The sequence below is a fragment of the Balaenoptera physalus genome, assembly GCF_965194825.1.
Source record: "Balaenoptera physalus genome assembly, chromosome: 15".
NCBI lineage: Eukaryota > Metazoa > Chordata > Mammalia > Artiodactyla > Balaenopteridae > Balaenoptera > Balaenoptera physalus.
Genome location: NC_138894.1, coordinates 67,954,869 through 67,976,547, shown reverse-complemented (window position 1 = coordinate 67,976,547; position 21,679 = coordinate 67,954,869). Strand labels below are relative to the sequence as shown.

The 21,679-nt window shown below is 41.3% G+C and overlaps 1 protein-coding gene across 1 annotated transcript in view; it reads left to right on the top strand.

Annotated features, from left to right (window-relative positions):
- Window positions 1-6,363: 6,363 nt before the first annotated feature.
- Window positions 6,364-21,679, top strand: part of QPCT (glutaminyl-peptide cyclotransferase) — a 28,407-nt gene continuing 13,091 nt past the window's right edge. The window contains exons 1-3 of the mRNA XM_082427810.1: window positions 6,364-6,591; window positions 14,492-14,638; window positions 21,038-21,316. Coding sequence (XP_082283936.1) covers window positions 6,472-6,591; window positions 14,492-14,638; window positions 21,038-21,316 — 546 coding nt within the window. The 5' untranslated portion in view covers window positions 6,364-6,471. The remainder of the gene's footprint in view (window positions 6,592-14,491; window positions 14,639-21,037; window positions 21,317-21,679) is intronic.

Sequence of the window (21,679 nt, the reverse complement as noted above, 5' to 3'; positions counted from 1 at the left end):
AAGACAGAGTTGAGAACTTGGGAAGGTCAAGTGGCTAGAATTTGCAGAGTACGGGAGGAGAGAGAGGGAGCTTCCAGGAGAGAGCGCTTCAGGGATCAGTAAAGGTTTCTCCATAAGTCTTCAGCTGAGTACAGATCAGCACATGCATGTGAGGAAACTACTCAAGGTGGGGGAAAGATCTACTGAAAAAGAGCAAGCATAACAAGCCCGAGAGCACAGGTAAGGAGCATTTTGTGTTTCCACCAGTCAGAGTGGAAAAGCCTCAAAATACCAGGGCAAAAGTAGAATATCCAGAGAGTATCACCTCTGTAAAGTGTCAAATTATACCAGGATTACAGGCTGCTCTGCTCCAGTCTAAGAAAACTGGAAAGCAAGCCTCCAGAGGACCAAACTGTTTCCAACTCAACTGTGTTTCAGAACAAAGATCAAGAACATTTAAAGGATGCAAATATGCCCAGCACCTCCCAAAAAAGTAAAATCTGGTATCTAATAAAAAATTTACCAGGCATGCAAAGAAGTAGGAACCCATAATGAGGAGAAAAACCAATCAATAGAAACAGACACGGAGATGACACAGATGATAAACTGGCAGACAAGGATATTAAAACAGTTGTCATAACTATATCCCATATGTTCAAGAAGGAAGAAGAAAGGTTGAGCATGTTAGGGAGAGATATGGACGGTATAAAGAAAATCTAAGTCAAACATCCAGGGCTTCCCTGGCAGTGCAGTGGTTGGGAGTCTGCCTGCCAATGCGGGGGACACGGGTTTGAGCCCTGGTCCGGGAAGATCCCACGTGCCGTGGAGCAACTGGGCCCGTGCGCCACAGCTGCTGAGCCTGTGCTCTGGAGCCCATGAGCCATGGCTGCTGAGCCCACGTGCCACAACTACTGAAGCCCACGGGCCTGGAGCCCGTGCTCCACAGCGGGAGAGGCCACCGCGGTGAGAGGCCTGTGCGCTGTGGCGGGTAGTGGCCCCTGCTCGCTGCAACTGGAGAAAGCCGCACGCAGTGGCGAAGAACCAATGCAGTCAAAAATAAATAATAAATAAATAAATTAAAAAAAAAAATCCAGAGAAAGAAAAAAGCTTGTCTGGGATGAAGAGTACATTGAATGGAATTAACAACGGTAACAACAAAGATCAGGCACTGCAAAAGAAAATATTAGTAAACTGGAAGACACAGGAATAGAAACAATACAAATGAAATAGACAAAGAAAAAACAGGAAAAATAAACAGAAAACAGGTGAACTGTTGAAAAGCTTCACACAACTTAATATGTGTGTAATTGGAGTCCCCAAACCAGGAGGGGGCATAAAAATACTTGAAGAAATAATGGCTAAAAATTTTCCAAATTTGATGAAAACTTAAAACCCACTGATCCAAGAAATTCTATGAACTCCAAGCACAAGAACATAAAGAAAATTCCACCAAGGCATATCATAATCAAGTTGTTTAAAAACTGGGATAAAGAGAAAATCTTAAGACAGAGGCATGTTACATGCAGAGGAACAAAGATTAGGATGACAGCTGATTTTTCATCAGAAACAAAGCAAGCACGAAGACACTGGAGCAACATCTCTAAAGTACTGAAAGAAAAAAATCGGTCAACATAGAATTTCATGCTGAGAAAAGATATCTCTCAAAAACAAAGGCAAAATAAAAAATTTATTATCAGCATACAGAAATCACCGCCACACCTGCGCTACAAGAAATGTTAAAGGACATACTTTATGCAGAAGGAAAATGATACCAGATGAACATATGCATCTACACAAAGGAAGGAAAAAAGAAGACTTAAAAAACCCCTTATTTTAACAATCTCTTTGAAAGATAATTTTTTTATGCAAAGATAATAATAATGTATGGTGAGGTTAATAACATATTTATAAGTAAATATCTAAATACCATATTTAGAAGTAAAATATCTGACAACAATAGCACAAAGACTAAGAGGGGAAATAGAAGTAAATTATTTTAACATTCTTGTACTATACACTAAATGATACAATAATTCTTGATTGTATATAGTGACACATTAAAGATGTATACTATAAATCCTAAAACAACCACTAACAACAAAACAGAGGTATAGCTTACAAGCTAACAAAGGAGATAAAGTAGAATAATAAACAACAATCAATTAATCCAAGATAAACGAGAAAAAGTGGTAAAAACAAAGAACAGATGGGACAAATAGAAAACAAACAGCAGAGTGGTACATTTAAACTTGGCCATATCAATAGCCACAGTAAGTATAAATAGTCTAAATACCCCATATAAAAGCCAGAGGTTTTCCAATTGGGTAAAAAAAACAAGACCTAACTGTATGCTACTTATAAGAAGCCTACTTTACTTGTAAAGAAGAAAACAGTTTAAAAGTAAAAAGGACTGAAAAAGATACACCACGCTAATGCTGATCAAAAGAAAGTTGGAGTGGCTATATTCATATTAGGAAAAAAGTAGATTTCAGAGCAAAGAATTGTTACCAAATAAAAATGGGTCATTTCACAATGACGAAGGGGTCAATTTGTCAAAAGGACATTGCAATCCTAAATATTTATGCACTTAATAAGAAAGTTTAGAAATACATGATATAAAAATTAATAGAACTGAAAGAAGTAGGCAAATCCACAATTATAGTTAGAGATTTCAACACCACTCTGTTAGTAATATATACAACAAGTAGACAGAAAATCAGATATTGTATGGAAGATTTGGGGAACATGATCAGCTACCTTGACCTAACTGATATTTATACAACACTCTACCCAATAACAGCAGAATACACATTCTTTTCATGTCAGAACATTTACCAAGATGGATCATATTCTGGGCTATAAAACAATTCTCAAAAATTTTTAAAGGATTCATCCATACCAGGTCCACTCTCTGACCAGGATGGAATTAAATTTGAAATCAATAACAAGAAGATATAAGGGAAATCCTCAACTATTTGGAAACTAAATAACCCATGGGTAAAGATGGATATGAGTAAAGATAGATATGTTCATTCTCTTGATTGTGATGATGGTTTCATGGGTGTAAACATATGTTAAAACTCATCAGATTGTATACCTTAAATAAGCACAGTTTAACATATTCTAATTCTATCTCAATAAAGCTGTTAAAAAAAAGACGTGCTCAAAGGTTGAGATTTAATAATAACCACAATTTTTATTTCTTCATCAATGATACTGTTAAGTGAGACTGGTTCTTTTTCTTTTCTTTTGTCTTTCTATCTCTTTTTTCTTTTTCTTTTTTTTACCGTGCAGGGCAGTGAAGTAGGTTTTTTTTTTAAATAGTACAATTTTGTGTTCTGTCTTGATAAGTGCTAAGTGCCAGAAGTTTTACCCACTATTGCTTTAGCAACATCAGTGCAAAGTTAATACAGTAAAAAAGTAAAACTTGCTTTTGTATTATTGTAAAAATTGATTTGACCTTGCAGACATCCAAAAGGGTCTTCGGGAATCCCCAGGGGTCAATGGATCACATTTTGAGAACTACTGTTTTAATACAACTTTCTGGTTATTACTGCTTTAGTCCAATAGTGTCTCTTTAAAGGTAAGACTAGGTATATGAAAATCCTGCCACCAAAACTGCATGGGTAAGACCTTTATTAGCAGTTGAGTCCTTAATGTGCTTCAAATCACAGTATAGAATCTATACCATAATAAAGATGAAAACCATTCCACCTGTGACTAATGCTATCACTGCATACACAAATTATTTTTTTCCATGATGAAAAAATGGGGCCTGCGGTTGTTTAGTTAAATGTAATAGTCATAGGTTATCTTCCATATGAAGAGTTTGAAGACAGAAAAAGTTGTAGTAGGGAAAAAAATAGCAGATAGAAGGCATTTCTGAAAGTCTCCAGAATGAAGGAGGAGAGAAAAGAAGAATGAATGAAGAAAAGGGGAAGGGTATGTTTAGGGTATAAGGCATAAGAAAAGATAAAAATAAAGAAGGAAGGGACACATAAATAGAGAATTGTATTGGATTTGCAGATTTATGGAAAGTTGTCAGAAAAGCCCGCCTGTGTAAAAAACAATTTACTAAAATCAGTTTCACGTACTATGCAAAATGTTTTAGATGTATGGGATACATTACACGGATACATGAGTGGTGGATACAGAGATGTACTGTTCATACTCCCTTCAGCGAAGGACTCTGCTCCAGCTGTTGGAGTGTCGCTGGCAGACAGCCTCTAGCTGTCAGCTCCTTTGGCTGCAGAGAACTGCTTATAGGAAGTCACCCCACTGAGGTGAGGGTACAAAGCTTCAGCCATTTGGGGTCACTGTGGGACAAGTCTGACAGGCGCTTTCAGCTCCAGGGCTCTCCATGGGGCTGGGTGAAGGTGTGGAGGAGGAGGCCGCTTCCCGGCTGACTCTTCCCTCTGCCCAGTCTGGTTCCTCCCTCTCCCTCCCACGGGGGTTTGTCCCGAGGGCACTCCCTAATACACATCCTGAATGCTAAGCTCTGTTTCAGAGTCTACTTCCTATAGATCTCAAACTGCAAAAGCATCTTACTGACTTAAATATAATCAAAATTGGAGAAGACTGGGGAACTGTAGGCAATGGAAACTAATTATCAAAATTACGTGTTAAGGGCTTCCCTGGTGGCGCAGTGGTTGAGAATCTGCCTGCCAATGCAGGGCACACGGGTTCGAGCCCTGGTCTGGGAGGATCCCACATGCCGCGGAGCAACTGGGCCCGTGAGCCACAATTACTGAGCCTGCGCGTCCGGAGCCTATGCTCCCCAACAAGAGAGGCCGCGACAGTGAAAGGCCCGCGCACCGCGATGAAGAGTGGTCCCCGCTTGCCGCAACTAGAGAAAGCCTTCGCACAGAAACGAAGACCTAACACAGCCATAAATAAAATAAATAAATAATTTAAAAAAAAAATTACGTGTTAACCTTTTAACTCAAGCATTTCTGTATTTCTCATTTTGAATTGCTTATACTTAGCATACTATCTTTAACATTTTGTTTCATGTAGGTTTGCTATTTCCACCTTCCCTTTCTTATAGAAATCACACTGTGGAAAGATAAAAAGCTAATAGGATAAGAAAAACAATTACGCTGTTTCTTACCCAGCCACTCAGGAAACCCACAATTTCAAGGTTGGCCTAAGCAGCAAAAGACGAAAAATATATTGGAAGATGTGATAGTGGTTTTGTTCTGAATACATACCAATGGAAAATTCTGAGGTGGTCCGATGATCGGAACTGACCATGGATGTACTAAAGAAGCTATTTAATTTTGTTTGAGCCGGAAGATTTGAATTGTTACTCAAAATTCTCAGACATGAATAGGATTAGCAATTTTGAACATCAGGGAAGTGTGTATTTCCATGCTGTCTTCCTCCATAGCTCCAGAGGAGGGCAGACAGTATTCTCAGGTCAGCCCTCTCCCTTTTTAAATTTACTCTTATAGCCAAGCCTAAGGTGAGCCTTCGGGCTGACTGCATTACCTTCAGACTTTTGCTGTCTGGCAAATAGGTCTGTTTCAGGGTCCTTGTTTTTTTTCGGGGATCTATATGTTACTAGATGATTCATGGCAAGCCACACCCTGATCCTTAGTGTGGAAGAAAAAGAGGATGGTGAAGTAATTGTCCAGACAACTTAGACTGGAAAGGTACAGACCAAACTGAGATAGCGTTTTGTTTCTAGGATTATCTTGATAACAGTGATCTTTGATGTTACAAAGTAAATACAGTTGTATTTAGCTTTTCCTTTGGAGGGCATGGATTCCACTGTGAACATTTTAGATTTCATTTATATCAGATAGTTACTTCAACCATACTTCTCAGCTTGGGAGTATGATAGTCTGTCTCCTATAAAGCAAGGTAACTATCTGTGAGAAAAGAAAGAGAAAAGATATGATGGACTGGTATAAAGGAAATATTTTGAGGGTTCCAGTTCAGGCTTTGTTTCCTCATCTGTTAAATGGGATTAATACCTACCTCACATGGTTAGGAAGGGTTAATATGGGAACATAGGAAAAGCACCTAGGACAGTGGCTGGTACAGAAGTATCCGGTAAATATCGATCCCTAGCCACCCCTTCTTAATGAGCTGTAGGAAAAGAATTCTTAACCTCACAGGGTTTGATGAACCCTCCCTCCCCTTTCTATTCCCAGTCATGGCAGTGGAGATCATAAAAATGCTTCTTCCATGTCTCTTCCCTCCTTCCTTTCTTCCTCTCCTAGACAAGGAAGTGGCCGTCTCTGTTCCCATGGATTCGGAAGCTTGTGCCTCTCAGGACAGCCCAGACCCCGGGTTGCTAAGGTGGTGGGTGGTGGTGGAGAGCTGCGGCTTCGGCCTGCGCAGCGCAGTGGGGCGGCGACCGGGAGGCGATGGGGAGGCGGGCGCAGTCGACCCAAGGGTGGAGAAGGGGGAAGGCGAAGGACGCGCGTTCCCGGGCTCGTGACCGCCGGCGGCTCGGGAAACCGGCGCCCAGAGAGCCCAGGAGAGATGGCAGGCGGCGGGGACCTGCGCGTCGTGGACACCCTCCGCCTGCTGCTGCTGGTGGCCGCCCTGCCCCTGGTGTCCCGGGGGGTCAGTCGGGGAGCGGTAGACTGGACCCAGGAGAAGGTGAGGGGCTGCTGCTGGGCGATTGTACCTGGGAGGCTCTTGCGGGTGCGGGGACTCAAGAGTCCCGCGACCCCCACCTAGGTAGGATGGGAGGTGGGGCAGAGCCGAGGTCCCCGGCCCCTGCACCCCGAGGAGTCGGGGCTCTGCGTCCTCGCTGGCCGCGGGGCTGCTTTGGAGATGCCACGGGAGCTGGGTGATGTCACCGGCCTCCGCTCGGCTGCGGTCGGATGCGGGTACTGATAGGCACAGGAAGTGTGATTCGCCTGCGGTGGCGGAGCCGGGAGGTGAGGGCTCATCGCCGCGCCGCCGCCCGCTCGGGACACGCGAGGCCAGCGGTCTCTGCGCTCCCGGCCGCAGGGGTGCTGGGCGCGTCTGGCGGTGTACCCACCGCTCCCTCGCCGCGGCATCCAAGGAAGCCCTCCAGACGCTGAGGTTTCCATGCAGTCTCAGCACGGTCCTGTGTCACTGTCGGTCTGTTTTAGATTTTTAAGTGGATCAGCTCCGAAGGAAGGAACTTAACTGGAGACATACTTTAATTTAAATATATATATATATTTCTCAAAAGACAGTAAAATGCAATTGCCAGAGAAATGTATAGAGTTGGAGATTTCACATAAGGAACTTAGGATAAAAGTGATTGGCATGTTCCCTTTGTGTGAAGTATATAGGTTCACAATTATTTCCCTTTCTTGTGTAACAGTTTTGAAATCCTGAAATTGCTAGGGACTTAAGCAAAGGTTAATGGTATTGGAGTAAATGGTATACTTTTAAAGATACTAAGAAAAGCAGCAACGTAAAGGGATATAAACTTTGACAGTGTTGTTGAACAGATCTTTTAAATGCTTACAGTCTGCCAGTATTAATTCACAGCTTGGAAATACAGGACATAAGGTGAATGCATAGGCCCTCTCATGGTCCACATGCCCCTCCTGCCCAGCCACAGGCGATGTGTATGAATAGCCCACTTCAGCTCTCTGGGTGATACTTACAGCTTCACCATTCAAGGGCCACAACATGCCCCACTTACACATGGACACCACTAGCCACAGGGAACCTGGGGAGGATGAGGGTAGTCAACCCAAGAATAACTTCATTATAAGAAAAGCTTCCTTTGCTGTGCAAAAGCTTTTAAGTTTAATTGGGTCCCATTTGTTTATTTTTGTTTTTATTTCCATCACTGTGGAGAACAGTATGGAGGTTCCTTAAAAAACTAAAAATAGAACTACCATATGACCCAGCAATCCCACTACTGGGCACATACCCTGAGAAAAACCGTAATTCAAAAAGGGACATGTACCACAATGTTCATTGTAGCATTGTTTACAATAGCCAGGACATGAAAGCAACCTAAGTGTCCATCGACAGATGAATGGATAAAGAAGATGTGGCACATATATACAATGGAATATTACTCAGCCATAAAAAGAACGAAACTGAGTTATTTGTAGTGAGGTGGGTGGACCTAGAGTCTGTCATACAGAGTGAAGTAAGTCAGAAAGAGAAAAACAAATACCGTATGCTAACGCATATATATGGATTAAAAAAAAAAAAAGGTACTGTTGAACCTAGTGGCAGGACAGGAATAAAGACACAGATGTAGAGAATGGACTTGAGGACATGGGGTTGGGGGGGCGGAGGGGGGGAAGCTGGGGCGAAGTGAGAGTAGCATCGACATATATACACTACCTAATGTAAAACATTTAGCTAGTGGGAAGCAGCCGCATAGCACAGGGAGATGAGCTCCGTGCTTTGCGATGACCTAGAGGGGTGGGATAGGGAGGGTGGGAGGGAGGCTCAAGAGGGAGGGGTTATGGGGACATGTGTATGCATGTGGCTGATTCACTTTGTTGTAGAACAGAAACTAACACAGTATTGTGAAGCAATTATACTACGATAAAAATCTATTAAAAAAATCAGCAAAATCTTAGCAAAAGAGAAAAGAAAGTAAAGCTTCCCATGGGGATTCAGCACAGACTTAAATCTTCTCCTTCCAGACCAGAAATTGGGAAGGGGCATTAACTACCGGAATGTGGAGCCACCAAATGTGTCTATGATACATGGAAATGAATGGGACTAAATGAGGTGGGGACTGTTTGAAGGAGCTGCTCTGAAGGGATCATTTACAGGCAGGATGTATTTGTGGGTGCGAGAAGGTGCTGGATTCTTACAGTGTTTTAAATGAATGAGACTCTAACTTTTGAGAAATGTCTTTTAAAGAACGAATCCCTTTTATATTTAAGAAACTTCTGATCGCTTTTCTATTGGGAAATTGTTTCCTTTAAAGTGGTACAAGCTAACGAAGCAAATGACAAAATCAACCATGACAGTTCCTGATTTCTGGTTCCCCCTGCCCTCCCTTACTCTCCAGGCTTTCATAAAGTCTTCCGGATGTCACGTACAGTTTGCAGCCTGGGGAATGAATTAATCCACACTAAAATATACATGCCTTCCTGCTCTGAATGGCATTTAGCTATTTTATTCATGTGGGGTGTGCCCTTGGCACACTGGTCTGCCGAAAGGTGAGGTGTGGTAAAGGAGGCATTGATTTTGAAATCGATTTTCTTTGCTTTGAAATAAAGGTGTGTCTCTAACAGTGGGATCTAATATGTAAAAACAGTTCAACCCTAATTTTTGGTTGTGTTTAGAAGACTGTGATTTGCTTATTTGAAACTTGTAAACATTGTTTTCCATAGAAGTAATATTATAAGTTGTTAGATTCACAGGTGGGCCCACAGGTGTATATTTAGGGACATTGGCATCTGGGTACCAGGATTCTATATATAAGCATCTGGCTTGAATCTCACTGTGCCCCTGTGAGGAGGGTACATTCATCCCCAATTTACAGATGAGGAAACTTGACCACCATTACAGCAGCGAACTGAAGAGCCCTCATCTTTCCTTAGTTTAACTATCCCTTTATTATTGGATAGTTAGGTTGTTTCCAAACTTTATCGTAAAGCTGGGACCCAACATATTTTAATTGGTAGAATTTTCCTTTATTATTCGAGTCATATTGAGGGTGGAGGGACAGATTTTTTGAACAGAGGAAGCTTGAACAGGAAAGTTGGCCTCACCTAAAAGTCCTCCTCCAGGGTAGTTCTGGAGGACAATTACTGCTCTCACAGCATTTCACATTCTTCTGCTTCTGGAGCCACATATATTCTAAAAAATCTTAGGGTTCCCCTCCTCCATGGTTCTAAAAGTTCTTAGCCATCTACCCCTCTACCCATCATGATTCTTATGAATCATGAAGCAGCAATGGAGACTCCAAGGAAGGGACAGGGGGTCAGTGGTAGCCTGGGTATTGGTGGTAGAGGGAGAAAGAAAATGTGCCATTTTTGAGCTTCTACCATCTGGCAGGTAAGTACTATGACATCCATTATACAGATAAGGAAACTTTTCCTAGTCACAGCTAGTAAGTGAGGGAGCTGCGATTTGGCCCTAAATTGTTGTTTTCAAAGCCTGCACTACTTTGCTTTTAGATAGAGGGCTGGTAGCCTTTAAAGAAGACAGAACTTTATCTTATTCACTTCCCAGCTGTTCCACAACTGCATTTGTAATATCAGTGGCATCTGACACAGAAAGAGTTCAGTAAATGCTGGCTGGGTTGAATTTGCAGTAGACACAGGTGTTAATCTCAGTGCTGTCTGGGAGATGCTCATATGGGATGGAAACTAGAATTGAATTGGCTATGCTTCTGTAATGTTCTCCCTTTAATTCAATGGTTTGGGACCTCAAATTCCTCTGCAAGCTGGGCCAGCTCTACAAATTATGTAATTAAACTCCTCTTTGGCCTGGCACCATGTGATTAGTCCAGAGGAGATGCTGTAGGATATCTGGGTCACACTTTTTTAGCTGAAAGATTCTTGTCACCCAGAGCAGACTTATTGTCCTTTCTGCCTGGATGAAAGACAAGGCAGGGGCTGTAATAGAGACTCATTCCTCTGAGAATGCCTGTACGAATAGAAAATTGTCTACATGCCTTTTAACTGAAATAAACCTAGAATAATTTGGGGTTGGCATTTAACATTGGGCTCAACATAGTTTTGCCTCATTTGTTTACTCTCCTCATGCCCAGCCCACACTTTCTTTCCAGGTTTCCCCTCTTCCTCCTTCCTCTCAGCTCCACATAGATTTTTAGATTTATTGGATTCTGAGAGTCAGCCGCCATAAAAATAGCATGGATGCCATTTAGTTTGGAAAAAGCGAATGCTTTTCCATTCAGGGCTTTAATAAATATCAATAGAAAGGCTTAAGTAATTAACTGAGTGTGACTGTTTCCCCTTCTCGATCCGTCACTGATTGGGAAGCCTTTAATCTCTGTGATTTCACAGGGGCATCTTTATTCCCAGGGAGGCAGGGTGAAGGAGGGCACTTTACTGAAGTATGTTTATTAAGTGGGTGAGCCCAGGAGATTGAGGATCAACACAGGTAAGTATCTATATTCAGGAGCACTGATGGGCCTGTCTGCTGAGCTTACCCTTTATTCATCCATTAAGCATTTTTTGGTGCTATTTGTCAACTATGTTTCATGCACGATATCTGTTACAGGTAGAGATGCTGGAGGGTTATTTATTTTGTTCCCATTTTTTCTTAAATCTCTTAAGAATTCTTTCAAGCCTCTATAAATCACCTATTTATATATCTATCTTCTTCCTCCCCGTCCTTATTTCCCAACATCTTGGGGCTCACGGGAATTTCCTTGGCCTCCTGTTTGGCTCACCAATTGTTGGACTGTGCCCCGCAGGCCTGCAAGCCTTGTAGTTGCCTAGTTTCAAGGCCAGAGAAAGAGCCCGGTGACAGTGACAGAGACATTGATGATTTATTGGACAGGGGAATCTTACACGTCCAAAACAAAGGGTCCTGGAGTGACACTCCACCCCACTGGGCAGGTGGCCAGTGAGGGGGAGGTCATGGCAGCAATCTTTAATATAAATTGCCCATTTACACATCAGCTGGATTTCCTTTCACTTTGGACATGGAGTGAAGGACCACAGTGACCAGGTAGGTTCTGGGATGGAGTAATAGATAGTAAATAGAACAGGAGCCCCTGGCCAAACAGCCTTTGACACAACAGTTCTCGATTGTCACAACGACTACTGGGCCAACTCAACTCTAAATCATCACAAGCATCGACTCTCAGAAATTCAAAAAGAACAAAGCCCACCAACATTGACCCACAGCACTTCCTGGCCCTTTGCAGCAGGCAGCTACTTGTCTTTCCTGATTTTATAATTTCTGTTCATTCAACTGATTTGGTATATATGATGGCAAACATGCCCATTTTACTTTATTATTATGTAAACATAATCTTAGTGAAGTTGAACTATTTTAGAAAAATAGTTCATCTGTCGATTCCACATTTGATGAATTCATCCAGTGTTTATTGAGCGTGCCACGTGAGCTGGGTACTGTGTAGTTCTGGGGAGAGAGTGGAAAATAAGAGAGATAGTTCCTGTCCTCCTGGAGATGACCTCTTGCATGAAATCAGACATTAAACAAGTAAACACACAAGGCCTCTGAGCTACAACCTGATATGAGCAGGAGTTAGCCTGGTGAAGAGGAAGGGGAAAGCCTTCAAGGTAGAAGGCACCACAATGCAAAGGCCCCAGAAGGCCTGAGCCTCATAATGCTTTGGGTCCTGGTAGGATGCCAGGTGACTGAAGCATGGTGAGCGGGGGCGAGTGGCCCTGCATGGGGCTTGTGAGGCAGCAGGAGAGACCGGAGGCTCTTGTTGGCCCGTGTTAAGTAATAATTAACCATGTAAGTTTCCAACTTCTTGCCTCTATTCTCTTTTCACTTCTCACATTTCTATTGTTGTCTTTTAGCTCCTTCTTTCTTCTCAAAGTGCTGTTTGAGAGTTAACAGGAGGACTTAGATCTGAGGTACCAAGGAGTTTAAAGGCTGCAGCAACAAATTTACTAAGGAAATATATTTTAAAATGTATTACCAGTAAATAAACACAAACCTTAAGATGTTCCAGATACAGCATCGATACACTGTGTTTCACAGTGGAAGTTCACAGACAGCGTAGGAAGGCAGAGCAGAACTAGCACGGGATGGGGAATCTACAGGACCAGGATCCTTTCTCTCGAACTTACCTGTAACTCTCCTACAACCTTGGGAAAATCAGCTGGTTTCTCTGACTCAGTTTCCACTGACGGAAAGCAAAGAGATTGGATGATAATCATCTCTCAGCGGCCTTTCCAGCTTGGAATTCTATCCCTCTTAATGTTTGATAGACGGTAATAGAACTAATAAAACTTTCTGAATAGTTACTGAGGCAGTTTACATGTATTAGCTCACTTAATTATAATTACCCTAGGAAGTAGGGGTTATTACCTCCCTTTTACAGATGAGAATGTTAAGCCTTAATGAGGTTAAGTAACCTGGCCAGCTAGTAAGTGGTGGGGAGTTGAGTTGAGAGGCTGAGTTGAAAGGGGGCTGCCTGGACCCACAGCCCACGCTCTTTGCATGATAATACCTGAGAGTGACGCTGAAGCATAGCAAAGTGTAGATGGGTATAAGTAATTAGGCAACAAGCACTCTCTAATTCCACAGTTTCCCATGGAGTGAAAATAGCCATGTGATAACTTAGACATAGTCAATTTACACTGGTCTCGGAAAAAGCTGTAAAGTAGACAGGGCTCCCCTGAGCTCTGTTTTGCATTCCAAAGAATTTATGTTACCTTCATCATTCCCCTTAGGGAAGAAATCCTCTGATCAATGAATCACATTGATCCCTATGGGGAGGAGTAACACATTCCGTCATTGAGTGCCTGATACACATGTAATGAATGAATGATTCATCATTACTCGTATCACATGTAAAGTAATATCCAAAATACAAATTTGAATGTTATGTTTGTTCAGCTGCTTAAATTAAGGTTCACTTAATTAAGATATAAGTGTACCAAAGAGTGTGAGCATTAATAGAAGATTAAAATAATTTTAACTGAAGGCAAAAAGTGTACTATTTAGTGGGTTATAGAATCATCAAGCTCTGGCTGAAAAGAATTGCAGCAATCATCTAGGTTAGTGCTATTCAATAGCAATATATAATGTGAAGTACATATGTAATTTAAAATTTTCTAGTAGCTCTATTAAAAAAGTAAAAGGCAATAGGTGAAACCAATTTTAATACTACATTTTATTTAACAATATATCAAAAATTTTCATTTCAACATGTAATCACTATAAAAATTATTAGTGAGATATTTTACATTTTTTTCGTGCTAGGTCTTTGAAATTCAATATGTGTATTACACATGTTGACTGTCTACATTTCAAGAGCTTAATGGGCACATGTGGCTTGTGGTTACCATATTGGACAGTGCAGATTTAGCTCAAATTCCTTTATTGGTATTTTGAGGGGAATGAGAATTTAAGGGACCTGCCCAAGGTCATACAACCTATACATGGCAGCCAGAAACTTTGAATCTAGTTTCCCTCACTCCAAGAATACACTTATTCTGTAACACGTCACTGGCTTTTATAAAGCAATTATGCTAACAAATTATATTGTTTTTTTGGCTGTAGTTTTTGAAATATTAAGTTTTCTTAAGACTAGGATATCAATTGTTATTTGTAAACCTTAGTTTTACAAAGCAATTGTACAAAAATTATTAAAATTACACAGGATATAAGTGTTAAATATTAATTCTCGGGTTCAAAGCATTATATTAATTCTGTTTTAAAAACAAGCTGCCAAAACAGTTTAAGTTCTAGATCTAAGGCGCCAATTTTAAAGTTGAGTAGTTTAATTTACTTTGTATAACGTAAGAGCTATCCCTTTATTTTGAGGTTCAAAGCTAATATTTTACAATTGCAAGTGTCTCAGGATAAGTCTTAAACATATTATGAAATGATAGCCAGTTAAATAATTTTATTTGATCCTCAGAATTATCACCAACCAGCCCTTTTGAATTTATCATCTCTTCGACAAGCTGCAGAAGGCACCAGTATTTCTGAAATGTGGCAAAATGACTTACGACCGTTGCTGATTGAGCGATATCCCGGATCCCCTGGAAGCTATGCTGCTCGCCAGGTGAGAAAACAGCACACAAACCTGAAGGTTGTCAAACACTTTGCTTTCACATGAGAGATAACATTATGCCTGAAATGCTGAGTTGTCTGATATTCAGATTTGTCATCTCATCTTATTCACTAAAATAAGCACCTAGAAAACCAAACAACTGAGAGCAAATATCTGTTCTGAATTAAAAGATGCATGTTAACCTAAATCAATTTATGTGTGAAATCTCTGTCTGGAGTGCAGCATTAGACAGGGTACTAAGTGCTCAACTCTTGATCATTTCTATAACACAACCCCAGGTACCCAACCGAGTTTTCTTGGACCCTAAACACCCAATATCAACAGCCTTGGACATTTCTTTCTTAACCGCTCTGGGTCAAGAGTGAGTTACTGTCCTAACAAGCCTTTATTCCCCTTTGGGAAATTGTATTCTCCCAGGAGGGAGAGTCAAGATCAGTAATAAGCTACTCTGTCCAGTACAATGCTTCTCAGGCTTCTGACTCTGACCCATGGTAAACAAATGTATATATTTTACATTTTATACATACAAACATAGAGTTAACTGATACAAAAGTTTCATGAAAAATACTCCTATTACCTTCAATCTACCCTGATATTAATTCTATTTTACTATTTATTATTATTATTTTTTAAAAGCTGGTCATGACCCACTAATCTGTTTTCAAGGCACACTGATTTGCACACTGCGGTTTGAAAGACACTGCTATAGAGGGTAGATTAAGCCATAAGGTGGGCTAGACCTGAATGTCTCTCTGTCTCCTTAGTGTCAGTCTTCTTAAGCAATCTGAAACCCCAGCTCTGAATGACTATTTTTTCAAAGTAGCCCCATTTTAAGGGGCAACTTGGGAAGGAATGGGGTGAGGCTGGCCTCTCATATCCTCCTCTGAGAGTAGCCCACCTGCCCTAACACTTCAGGCAAACACCTTGGCACTCTGCTGCTGTGACAGGGTGACACCTGCAAGGCCTGGCAACACAGCTGGTGGGCTCTCCCTTTCTATCCAGTATATGGCTTCTGCTTTTCAAGTTGAGCCCAGATGCCATTGTCTGTTGCCCCGTTAGCCTCTTGTCTTCTCTGCAAACAGCTCTTGCTTCCCCTAAGGACTTAGGTGGCAGAGACCCAAAGAGCACCTTAGTTCCTTCTGAGCTCTAGGCAGAGTGAGGAGTAATGCTGATGATGGCTGATGTTCATCTGGCACTTTTTTCAGGTCAGGCACTTCACAGAGGTCTTTGCATGGATTATCTCATTCCGTCCACACAGTAATTGTGGGTACAATTATTCTCCCAGTGCTACAGATTAAAAAAGACCTGAGGAGACTTCAGTGGTGGCGCAGTGGTTAGGAATCCGCCTGCCAATGCAGGAGACACGGGTTCGAGCCCTGGTCTGGGAAGATCCCACATGCCACAGAGCAACTAAGCCCGTGCTCCACAACTACTGAGCCTGAGCTCTAGAGCCCACGAGCCACAACTACTGAAGCCCGTGCACCTAGAGCCCGTGCTCCACAACAAGAGAAGCCACGACAAGAAGCCTGCGCACCACAACGAAGAGTAGCCCCCGCTTGCCGCAACCAGAGAAAAGCCCGCGTGCAGCAACGAAGACCCAATGCAGCCAAAAATAAATAAAATTAAATAAATTAAAAAAAAAAAAAGACCTGAGGCTTAAGTATGCAAATTAACTCGCTCAAGGTTGTACACGTAGCAGTGATGAGGCCAGAATCTGGACTGGTGTCTGCTTGACCTCTCCATCCAATCCCTGGAGAGTGGTAGCAGGGAGGGACCAGCTCTGTGGTGTGTGCTTACAAATGTGTCCAGCTCTGTACCTTCTCAGGCCCGGGTCGGAGAGTGAGGCGCATACCACTCATTTCAGTGACCTCCCCTGGGCCTCGTCTCCCAAGCATTTTCTAAAAGAAGTTCAGGGCACTTAACTGGGTCTTCCCAAAATCCTCAGTTCCTCATTAGAAAAAATCTAGGTCTGTAGCGCTCACTTATCTCCACTTTTTTCATTTCCCCATACCATTTGCTCAGAAGGCCAAGTATATACCGAGAAATGTTATGTGCATACTTCAGACCTGAGGTTCCTTGCCTGTGACCTCTAGAAAGCCATAAAGACAACAAATATTGTTATTTGATCTTTAACTTCAACAGAATAGATTGCACAAATAATACACATAGGTTCTGTCGTGGTTTTAAAAATTCATATTCATTTAAAAGTGTTACGGAATCCATAATAACGTCTTCCATGTCATGTGGGGTGGAGGCAAGTGAGAAATTTATTGACGGTGCCTTGGAATGTGCTGGGAATAGCTGCTGGGCTGCTTGCGCATGGGCTGGCTGACAAAGTAGTAGTCCTAACAGGATGGTTGTGTTAGGAATCTCACTTAAGAGATTTGATTTTATAATTTTGGGGAAAGAAAATTACCATGAGTTTTAGGAAAGCTGTCCCCTAAGCTGTGGAAGATAAATGGTTCCTTCTTTTGAAGATGAGGTAGATGACACTGAGTTATTATGAGGGAACTACACTTAATGGCTTTAATTTGACTAGGATTAGTACCTTTTACCCTGAACTACATTTTGACAAGAATGGTGGAAAATTATTTTTTTCTCCTAAGGCATTTTTGAGCACTAGATCAGACGTTTTATAATTTATAGAGTTTCAGGGTTATCACTAAAGAAGACTCTAAAATCTAAAAAAAGTGTGCACTTGATATAAAATTGGTTAGTGATTTAACTTTTATCAGTTATCAATAAAGATGTGCATTGCTATGAATTCCCTTTCAGAAGATAATATGGGAACAATATCCCATGGTCTGCATTTTTATTGTCTCTGATCAATGGGCCTAAAGCTGCCTGTTGGGTTTTTTGGAATATTTTTATTTGAGAAGATACTTTATTTGTAAATTTAATACTTTGAAAGTATTAAATTTTGGAGGATTTCAGTGATTTCTAGCTGAGAGAGGAATAAAAAATAAATTTAAAAAATCAGGGTGATAAAGTCTCACTAAGGAGCAAGCCAGAAACTTTGTCTAAAAGAGGCAAGCTAGAAACTTGGTGGTTAAAATCCCCTATGCATGTCCAGTGCATCTGAGTAGCTAAAGCTAGGCTTCTTCATTGAAAGGTATGTGTATCCCTGAATGGAGGGCTCTGGGTGGAGGGCCTTCAGCTTGGAGCCTGAGAGACTAATATATGGCCCACCCAAGAGGGAAGAGGAACCTGAAGTCCCCAGTGGCAGGGTTCAGCATCCAGACAATGGTCTGTTTGCAGACTTAATGCAAATATCGCAGGATCTGCTTCCTCCAAACAAATCTGGTCTACTAATGACAGTGTTTCTCAGAACTTGGAAATGAGAATGTAAGTTTAATTAATTTGACCCAGGATCATTCATCAGTGTTAACCTAAAATCCCCTGGGGCCTTCCTCCCCAGGAAGTAGAATGCCATGTTTACTTTTATCTTTCTCTCTCTGCCTCTCTGTCTCTCCACTCCCACTCTTGGCCTCTCTCTGTCTCTCTCTCCTTGTCTCCCCCTCTATTTTCATATCCTTTTCTTTGTCTCTCTTTTCAATCTCCATCTCTCTCTGTCTCAATCTATCCATCTCTCTTTGTCTCTCTTCTCCCTTCCCTATTTAAAAAGATAGATGTATAGAAATCCAAAATACAGTCTGTATTCTAAATTGCATTTTAGCATGCCTGGTAGGCAGAGGCTTTTGCTACCTGTAGTTAGAGAAGCACAGCTGCTTTAGATGCCCTCTCATAGCCAAGCACTCCCTGTTTAGGGGCACTCTAGTGAGAAGAGCAGTAGCTTTTGGAGCCTACTCTAGAGAATTATAGTGGGAACTTGCAGACTAAGTCTGCAAGCCAAAAGCTCAACAGTAAGGGATATTGGTGACCTAATTAGATTATGCAGCCAATTTGATTGTTTATAAAGAAATTAGTTGCTAAGATAAATAAAAATATTTATACTGAATAAAAAATGTTAGTTCAGGCAGAACTCTTTTAGGGGCATTTGCTGATGCTTTTGTGGATTTTAGTGTCAACACAGATATCAGAAATTATGGCCCAAACCTGTTCACTGGATGAGGAATGAGTTTGTGTGTGAGACTTCAGCTGAGCAAAGCTAACAGATATATTTTTTAAAATCCCAGTTCATTTTGTAAGCATGCAGGCAGCTATTGGTATTGAACACATTTTATGGAGCAGTTCATCATCTGGATACCAGATGTTCTGGAGGATGTGCTTTTTATTTTTTTTTTAAGATTGACCCCTTTCATGGAAAAATTTCTTTTCGCCAAAGTCTGAGGATAACTTATTTTCAAATTCTCTGGAAAACTTGTCTTAGATGCAGTGATTTCTCTAGTCAAACTATTAATGTTCCATATCATATAATTTTATATAATCTCATTGAGAATAACTTATTTGTTATAATCAACCCATACTTACTGATAGCCTACTGTGTACAAAGCTCAGCACTAAGAATTGTGGAGAATAACAAAATAAATGAGATATGAGTGATAATTTCAAAAAGGTTATAAAGTTTTAAAAATTATTTTTATATGAAAAGACAGCCTGTAAATGTGTAATAGAAAAGGTAAGGTACTGTGTATACATGCTCTTTAGGCCAAAGTCCACCTCCTGACAGAGAGCAAGGAGTGAATATCTGGGAAACTGTTTGTTTATTTGGCTTTTGCAGGACTGACTGTAGAATCACTGTCCTCCCTCTGGCTTAGTTTTCCTCTTCCTGGAAGCTTCCTGCCACAGTTGTTCCAAGGCCCTTGCCTACGTGTCATGTCACATTAGTTAGGGCAGGTCACACAAGACTTGGCTAGGCTAGAAAGTCGTGTGTGGAGGGGAATCTCCCATTCTTTTCCAGTCATTATAAGTTATTCGTTTATCACCTCAAGGTCCATCCCCACTGGATGTTCATTGTGGAACAAACTGCCGGATGTGTTGTTGGTTAGTTTGTTGTGTGACTTAAAAATAATTTTTTAAGGCAACTTACAAAAATCTGTATAATATTTCAAAACGAAATGAATGGAACATAGTGAGGAAAATAAAGCAAAGGGAAAATAAAGATAGGAAAGGACAAATGGAACAGCAATGAACTCACCTGTAGCTTTTCACACCACAAACTCTAGATTCTTTTTATTTTTTTAATAAATTTATTTATTTTATTTATTTTTGGCTGCATTGGGTCTTTTTTGCTGTGTGCGGGCTTTCTCTAGTTGTGGCGAGAGGGGGCTACTCTTCACTGCGGTGCGCGGGCTTCTCATTGCAGTGGCTTCTCTTGTTGCGGAGCATGGGCTCTAGGCGCGCGGGCTTCAGGAGTTGTGGCTCACGGGCTCTAGAGCGCAGGCTCAGTAGTTGTGGCACACAGGCTCAGCTGATCTGCAGCATGTGGGATCTTCCAGGACCAGGGCTTGAACCCGTGTCCCCTGCATTGGCAGGCGGATTCTTAGCCACTGTGCCACCAGGGAAGCCCTAGATTCTTTAAGAAGACACCTCCAGTCCCTGAAGTGGTGTTTCTTTTCCATCTGCTGCTTTTCCCTGTCAGTCACCATGTTGCTCACAAAGCCCAAGATGACCAGGAGAGATGGGAAAATAGATTCTTTCTTATTTTCACCAGTGTTTGCAGTGGGTCTGGACCTGTCTTGAATGCAAAGGGAAAACTGCTTGATATGTCATTATGGTTCAGAGTTGCTTATTGATTCTTAGAGCGGGCAGAACCTCACGTATCCCCCAACCATCCCCTTGTAACGGGACTCTCTGTGAATTATCCTGAACAGGTGAGCATTAGTAGTTTTTGTTAGTGTTTGTTACATTATGAAATATTTGCTGACTGGGGGGCACATACTAAGTGCTTCAGACAAAAAGAGCTGCCATGTGCAGTTCTCACCCTCAAAGAGCTTAGAGTAGAAGTTATGACCTGTACGACCCACCTAGTATACCTAATTTCTCAAACCTGTCTTGTTATCCTCCTAGAAATATTAAAAGTGGGCTTTAATATACACTGAACTGGAGCTCTCTCTCCTGATGTGCAGAGATGTCCATGATACACTGCTGAGTGAGAGGAGCAAGGAGCAGAGCAAATATAGAGTAGGATTCTATTCCTATAAGAATATACATCCCTCGGCCAAATATACGTGTTTGAGTGCTAGTACATGTTTGTATAAACAAGGAGAAAGGTGTGGAAAGATATACATCAGACTCTTAACATTGGTAATATTAACAATTGGTTGAGTTGGATTGGCAGGGGGAGGTTAAGGGAGAGGGAGAGGATTAGCTTTTCCTTTAAACATCCTTGCTATTCATATAATAAGCATGGATTGCATTTTTAACTTGAAAGGCATTACATAAAATTTAACTGTCTAGAGCTGAAATTTTGTTTTTTGTTTTGATCAGCACATCATGCAGAGAATTCAGAGACTTCAAGCTGACTGGGTCTTGGAAGTGGATACCTTCTTGAGTCAGACACCCTATGGGTACCGGTCTTTCTCAAATATTATCAGCACCCTCAATCCCACTGCTAAACGACACTTGGTCCTCGCCTGTCACTATGACTCCAAGTATTTTCCTCATTGGGACAACAGAGTGTTTGTGGGAGCCACTGATTCAGCTGTGCCATGTGCGATGATACTGGAACTTGCCCGGGCCGTAGACAAGCAACTCCTTTCGCTGAAGGTATCTGTTTCCCTCTTGTAGATTCCTGAGATAAAACATGTTAGCAGTAATTCAGAGTGAATTCTAGAATCCTTGGGTGAGTGAGAAAGCCATTTAGAAGTGTCGACTTTCTGTACATTTTGTACTAATTTGCTGCAAAATGAAATGAAGTTGAAATAATATTAATTGGAAGATTATATTATTTAAAATGTCCACCATGGGCAATAAGTACATGACAGTGTATTCATTGATTGGCACTTGATTTCTTAGTTATGAATACACATCAAATTAAAAAAAAATTTTTTTTTTTTTTTTTTGCAAAAGATGAAGAAGGTGGAAGGTTGGTATAGGCCTGTGTAGGAGAATTATGTTTATTTCTTCTTG